The sequence below is a fragment of the Protobothrops mucrosquamatus genome, unplaced genomic scaffold, assembly GCF_001527695.2.
Source record: "Protobothrops mucrosquamatus isolate PMUCROS unplaced genomic scaffold, P.Mucros_1.0 scaffold_257, whole genome shotgun sequence".
NCBI lineage: Eukaryota > Metazoa > Chordata > Lepidosauria > Squamata > Viperidae > Protobothrops > Protobothrops mucrosquamatus.
In genome coordinates this window covers 1,303,267-1,310,726 of record NW_015386333.1, presented here as the reverse complement: position 1 = coordinate 1,310,726, position 7,460 = coordinate 1,303,267, and the positions used below count along the sequence as shown (strand labels likewise).

At 38.7% G+C, this 7,460-nt stretch overlaps 1 protein-coding gene across 1 annotated transcript in view; it reads left to right on the top strand.

Moving 5' to 3' along the window:
* Nucleotides 1–816: 816 nt before the first annotated feature.
* Nucleotides 817–7,460, top strand: part of PARM1 (prostate androgen-regulated mucin-like protein 1) — a 53,478-nt gene continuing 46,834 nt past the window's right edge. Inside the window, exon 1 of the mRNA XM_015831483.1 lies at nt 817–1,042. Within this exon, the coding sequence (XP_015686969.1) occupies nt 985–1,042 (58 nt within the window). The 5' untranslated portion in view covers nt 817–984. The remainder of the gene's footprint in view (nt 1,043–7,460) is intronic.

The following is a 7,460-nucleotide window of genomic DNA, read 5'->3' as shown; positions in this document are numbered from 1 at the left end:
CCTGCTTAAGAAGATGATTGGACTAGAAGATTTCCAAGGTCCCTTCCAACTCTGTTATTCTGTTTAAAAAAATTAAGTAGCACTGAAGTATTGCTATTTATCCAAATTATATTGTGTGACAATACTCTGGGATGTTATATGCTTATGCTTTACAAGTCTGGATATTAGTTATAATTTGTAAACTTATATGGGAAGACAGTAATCTTTTTGTATCAACTTGCAAAATAAATTTGGTATTATAGAAATTTGGAGCAATCAATGCTGTGCATAAAATCAACCTCTCTTTCAGCAAAGTATGAGAAACCTGTCGCAAACATCATTTGCAAGCTGAATCTTGCAAATCGGAGACAAAGTCTTCGATTTCACACTACAAATGCTGACGTGTTATTTTGATTTGCATATAGACTCAATAAACTGTAATATACTAAACTTAATTGATTTATTTGCAAGAATGAACAGTTGAGACAACTGAGGATTCGTTTTTCAAAAATATTTTCAACGCTAGGCCAGACAATTACATTGCTATACTGTATTAGGAAGCCGGCTGGAGGGGGCGGGAGATGAAACTCTGAAATCCGAAGATGCGAGGACATAATTCGCCGGAGCAGGTAGCAGAGCGTTGTGACGACCTCCTATTCTGCCGACAAGGGGCAGCGAATGCCCGTTTCGACCTGCGAACACTTGCTAAATATGTTCGCACCGTCCAGCAGGGGCCGCCCTGGAATAGAGCGCGGGCGGCAGCCGCGAAGGACTGTAAGTGGCTGTAGGCGGCGGACGGAGACCTAGCGAGGGAGGCGTTTCGTTGCCGCAGTCCTAGCGAAAGAAAAAACGCGGTTCTTGAAGTGATCAGAGGAAGTGCTCACAATTCGGGTGATAGGATTTTTGCCCGCCTCTCTCAAAACCGCGCAAGAAAGCGACTGGGAAACCAGCAAGACCGTCTTGCCGTTCCAGGGCTTCGGCTCCAGCCAGTGGGTTGGCACGACCATGTCTCCTGAAGGTGGCCGGGCACCCTCCCTCCTTTGCTTGATTGTCATAGCGGCCGGTAAGGAAGCGGGAAGTGCAGTTTGTTAAAGAAAGTTTATCAGTTTAGCCGCTCGAGCGCAGAGTCTTATATTTAACTAATAGCAAGTGGCCTATGTTCGCACGACTCGCTTAAGGTTAACTTATTCGTGTTTTGCTTCAACTAGTTTTCTGCATTTTCACAACCCGGCGACGAGCCATAAATTACCGGCTGGTTTAGTTAGTGCATATCAGCTATTCTTAAATACAATTTGCTAATTTGTGGTTTAAGGCCGTCATGTAAACGCAGCTAGCGTGTCAGTGTTAAGTTGCAGCCTATTAGTAAGATCAAAGGCACCAATTCTGGCCAGGTCGGGATATAAATAGAGTTGATCAGAAGCTGAATGTGAGTCAGCAGTTCGATGCAGGCGAAAAAAAGAAAAGCTAATACTTAGGTTGAATTATGACCAACTTATTCTCGAAGTTATTTGAAATAATAGCTCCCCTGAAGACTCCTGCCGCACCGAGTGGGTGCAGTGCCGTGAGAGAAGATTGTACAAATAAATAAATAAATGAGAAGAAAGCATAAAGATGATCAGCCGCTAGGACAAAGCCTATAAGGTGAAACTGAAGTAGCCATGATCAAGTCTGGGGAGAGAAAAAGTAGAAAGATGAGGCTGGATGGCAGATATTCTGCCAATATTCGAAGCCTTTTGCACAGATCTGGCCAAAGAAGGCAAGATAGAGCGTTAGGGGGAAAATCACTTTATAGTGGTAGCAACTGTTCAGCGATGCCGCCAATTACCACAGGAGATGCATCTCTCTGCCTCCCCCCTCGATAAAACAGCCATCTGTTGGAAAAGTTGTATTTCTGGATTTCTTACATTAAATAGAGTACTACAGACTTGATGACCTAGAAAATTCTCATCCATTCTGTGGTTGTATAACATAAATGAATTTTTTGAAGCTGCTAGCCAAACATGGGTCATCTGAAGATCCTTTCAGTTGATTTATCTTATAAAAAACTGAAAATACTTCCACTCTTTTCATTTTTAAGCCTGCAAGTATAGATTTTTCAAGTGCAGTGATTGAGATCTGCGCTTCAAAATGAGTTGTGGTCCTAAGCATCATAAATATTGTAGTGGTATGAGGCGTTGAAATAGTTGGTTAGAAATACCAAGCAAATAGAATATGCTTTCCTAATGGAAATGCTAGAACTGAAGAGATAATATAAAATGAATATGCCACTTCAAGTTGTCTTCAAAGAGAGTGTGTGATGGGAGGGAGGGGGCAGAGCATTGAGGGCAAAGCTCTTCAAAGAAACAACACAAAGATATCAGAAGGTGGAAAAAATAAAGTTGGAGAAACCAAAACTTAACCATTCCAAACTACTTTCATAATGAGACAGGCAAGTAGTGTAGTAGAAAGCAGATCTAGATGATGAATTGAAGAATAAGTACAAGGATTCTCTGGTCTCCATTTAAAATAAATTATTGCTAAGAACTGACTCTAATATGGCAGGCTTTGTCTAATGGGTGTGTTACTGCAGGCATATATTTTAATCTATTCTTTATAAATCCAGATTAGTGTGTAGCAATTTAAAAGTTTTATATAATAAAACAATGCATTTTACTAATCATATGTATAGTCTAACATAATTGTAAAAACTATATAAACTTCTGAATATGTGTGAATATGTATTGAAGAGTCCATTCCACTACGGCACAGCAGTTGTGTTACTTATATTTCCACTAGCATTTTTTTCAATAAATGCACTCTGTGATGTGTACATACAGCTAGTTCTCAATTGGGGTCAAAACTTACGTTGCTAAGGAAATTATCATTAAGTGAATTAGATCTAATTTTACAACCTTTTTTTGCTATGGTTGCTAAACAAATCACATGGTTATTAAGTGAATCTGGCTTCCCCGTTCATTTGTTCATCAGAAGCCCCTTGGAAAGGTCACAAATAACAGCACAGTTGTTAAACAAATGGTTGTAAGTAGACGACTACCTGTATGTGAAACACAGCTTTCTTCTAGTTAACCACAAGTTAAGATAGGCAAGAAAATGATAAGTGAGCACCTGTCCAGCCTAGATGAGTTCAAATCACCAGGACCAGATGGATTACACCCCAAGGTTCTCAAGGAACTGGCAGATGTGATCTCAGAACCACTGAACTATATTTTTCAAAGATCTTGGAGCACTGGGGAACTACCAGAGGACTGGGAAAGAGCTAATGTAGTTCCCATCTTCAAAAAAGGGGAAAAAAATGGATCCAGGAAATTACAGACCTATCAGCCTGACCTCAATACCTGGGAAGATTCTGGAAAAGATAATCAAACAACGAATTAGCGAACACCTAGAGGCAAACAAAATCATTACTAAAGCCAACATGGGTTTGTCAAAAACAGATCATGCCAGACAAATCTTATTGCATTCTTTGACAAGATTGACAAAATTAGTAGACCAGAGGAATGCTGTGGATATAATTTAGTTGGACTCCAGTAAGGCATTTAATAAAGTAGATCACAATCTACTGCTCGTTAAGATAGAAAAAAGTGGGTTAGACAGCATCACCACCAGATGGATTCATAGCTGGCTGACCGGCCATACTCAGCGTGTGGTCCTCAATGGAACCGCATCTACATGGAGGGAAGTGTGTAGTGGGGTGCCCCAGGGCTCTGTTCTGGACCCAGTGTTCTTTAACATCTTCATCAACGATTTGGACGAGGGGATAGATGGGGAACTCATCAAATTTGCGGATGACACCAAGCTGGCAGGAATAGCCAACACTCCAGAAGACAGGCTTAAGATACAGGAGGACCTGGACAGACTTAAACACTGGGCACGATCTAACAAAATGAAATTCAATGGTGAAAAAAGTAAGGTTCTACATTTAGGCAAGAAAAACCAAATGTACAGGTATAGTATAGGGGGTACCTTGCTCAATAGTAGTAACTGTGAGAGGGATCTCAGAGTCCTAGTGGACAATCACTTAAATATGAGCCAGCAGTATGCTGCAGCTGCCAAAAAAGCCAACTCAGTGCTGGGCTGCATTAACAGAGGGATAGAATCAAGATCACGTGAAGTATTAATACCACTTTACAATGCCTTGGTAAAGCCACACTTGGAATACTGCATCCAGTTTTGGTCACCACGATGTAAAAAAGATGCTGAGACTCTAGAAAGAGTACAGAGAAGAGCAACAAAGATGATTAGGGGACTGGAGGCTAAAACCAGGGCTTTTTTTCTCATAGAATGCCCAGAACAGAGTTCCGGCACCTTTTTTGGATGGAACCTTATAGGGTAGGCAAGGCGGGTTGTATGACGTGTGTGAGTTCCGGCACCTTTTTTTTTTTTTTTTTTAGAAAAAAAGCACTGGCTAAAACATATGAAGAACGGCTGCTGGAATTGGGTATGTCTAGTTTAACGAAGAGAAGGACGAGGGGGGACATGATAGCAGTGTTCCACAAAGAAGAGGGAATCAAGCTATTCTCCAAAGCACCTGAAGGCAGGACAAGAAGCAACAGATGGAAACTAATCAAGGAGAGAAGCAACCTAGAACTAAGGAGAAACTTCCTGACAGTTAGAACAATGGAACAGCCTGCCTCCAGAAATGGTGAATGCTCCAACACTGGAAGTTTTTAAGAAGAGACTGGACAGCCATCTGTCCGAAATGGTGTAGGGTTTCCTGCCTGAGCAGGGGGTTGGACTCGATGACCTCCAAGGTCCCTTCCAACTATTATTATTATTATTATTATTATTATTATTATTATTATTATTATTATTATTATTATTATTATTATTATACTTGACAAATTCCTCATATATTACTACAATTTGAAGAGTTGAGCAAAATATCTGGAGAAAGCTATATCAATGGATAAAGAGTAGCTAGCTAATCAGGCTGATATGCATAGAATTGTATGAAACAGAGGTAGAAAAGCTCTCCCCATCCTATGCAAGTATGGCTGGAGAGATTGCATCTATGATAGCACAACATTATGTTAGGTGAGCATTAATCACCTATCTAATTGCTTAAGCTTTTCTTAATTGGGTTGTACTAGGGACATAGGCCTCTAGAAATAGGCAACCATCAGTCTTCACCACTTGATTGTGCTTGAACAATTTGGCCTACCTTTCTTTGCTTTTTAGTGAATTTGCATAATGTGAGTTTTGTTTATCATGAACAACCAAAGGAGCAGTCCTGGCTTTAAAGAAAGCTTGTTCAGGAACTTTGATTTCAGCAAGTGCTGAAACATTGTTTTGTGTGTGTTTTTTAAAAAAGAATGCAAATAACAACTAAGAATCCCAAAGTGTTCAGTTACTTTTTTTCACTCATACTGTTTTAATAAACAGTAATGAAGTGGGAAAGAGAATTGCAAGTAGCATAAAGGAAGTACTGTACATACTTTCATTTAGCGATCCCAATTGGGAAAGGCAACTTGGTTGTTAAGCGAAGCAATCACTAAGTAAAATTGCAGCTATGCTTATGATCTTATTTCAGCTTTCCTTTGCAAAAATTGTAAATGTGTCTTTTGGCTGTAAAGTTACTTTTTCATCATCACCATTGTAACTGCCAACAATTGTTAAACAAGGCAGTTGTAAAATGAAGTTTATACAACCTGTGTGTGGAAATTATCCAGAATGTAACTCCCATAATTGTGATTTTGATCTGGAAACAGAACTTTCCTCAGATCCTTGAGCAATGCTAGAGGAATTACTCTTGGATGTTAAGTACAATTAACTTAATAGTCAATATAGAAATTGATTGCTTTTAGTGTCACCATAATGGATTAAAGTACCCAATACTTTGAAAGTTTTTCCTTCCCCCTTAAGAAGTCATAGATTGTCAACGTGTTTTACTTAAAATATTCAGTAAATATTGGAAAATTGCTAATATTACAGCAGTGAATCAAAATGTTTGTCTAAGTACTAAAATAATTATTACAGTTTTCTTGATGCCAAGAATTGTCATTTTTTTAAATTCATGGCAAGTGCCTGTATAGCATGCACTATGCATGGCATGCCTATAATTCTCTAACCTTTTAATCAGTTGACCTGTTCTATCACTTCAGTCACTATCAGATGTTCAGTTTATTTTAAAAAGATAGTTAGGGTATATGCGGGTTTTTATTAGAGCAACAGTTCAAGGAAATTCTCTTTTCATTTTTAATATTTGCTCTCTACTATTTTGCTGGTTTCAAATGTCTTAATTGTGAGCTTACTGTTAGCAGATTGTGTTTTTTGCTATATTATGCCAGTTTCTTGCCAACTGTCATCTGAGGCAACAACCATCTTAATGGCAAAATTGTTCCTCTCTCCACCTTTGCCTTACAGGGTGGAATACAAAAAATCCTAGGTAATAAACATGTTGTATTTTTGTATTCCACCCTGTAAGGCAAAGGTGGAGAGAGGAACAATTTTGCCATTAAGGTGGTTGTTGCCTCAGATGACAGTTGGCAAGATAACTGTTGTAATAGAAAGCTGGGCACAACATATCTGGCCCTGCTGCCTTCCCATCTGTTTGCTTAGCTTGCTTTTACAGATGAATTGAAAAGGGGATGCTGGCTTTTTCTGTGCCTCAGACTCAGTCCAGGATTAGGAGTAAGGAAAGGTTATCAAGGTTAGGCATCCATTCCCCTTCTCATCCTTGCTGCTTCTAAAACAAACAGAGACCTTTTCAATACCTTAAGGTTGAAACAAGATTAGAAAATATATCTATGAAACCTTTACACCAGGTCTGGCTTTTGCACTAAGCAAAGAAAAACTAGGCAAGAGAGAATTAACTGAAAAATAAACTTCAAATGATCAGAAGTATCAAAGCTGAGGAATAATGTATTGATTTATAAATTGAACTAATTGGGCTCCATTAATGAAGTTTATTGAAATCTTTAGGACAGATATCTAATCTGTTTATACCTCTCCAAATGACAAGTTTAGGAATTTTTCACAACAATTTCTCAGCCATGACAATATCCTTCCAATATTAATGCTAAAATTTATAAAGATGTTGTGGTTGCCTGGGAAAAGAAAAGCTTTTTTGCTTGTTGCCATAATTTGGGGTGATTGGTACTTTGCTATGTTATAACAATATTGCTGTTTTGTATATAAAGCATTCTTGGTACACAAGACTTTCAGGAAGGCTTGAGATAAGGCATATGTTATGAAGAGAGTGTAACAGTCCTTGCAGGCCCCAAAATTTTTCATGCTTGCTTAAGGCTGGTTCCTTTCTCTCCAGTCTGCTATATAAGGTAACAGACTAACACGGATAGCTAGTTATACTTCTCAAATCTGCTTTTGTCACTCAGTTCTTATCTTGCATACATTTGGATTCAACATAGGAATGGCATGTAGTTTAATCTAGCAATGCCTGTGTTTTATTGCCTCTTGCCAAAGATTGTTTATATCTGTACTATGATAAGTATGTGTGTCCATCTGCCAACTGAATATTATAA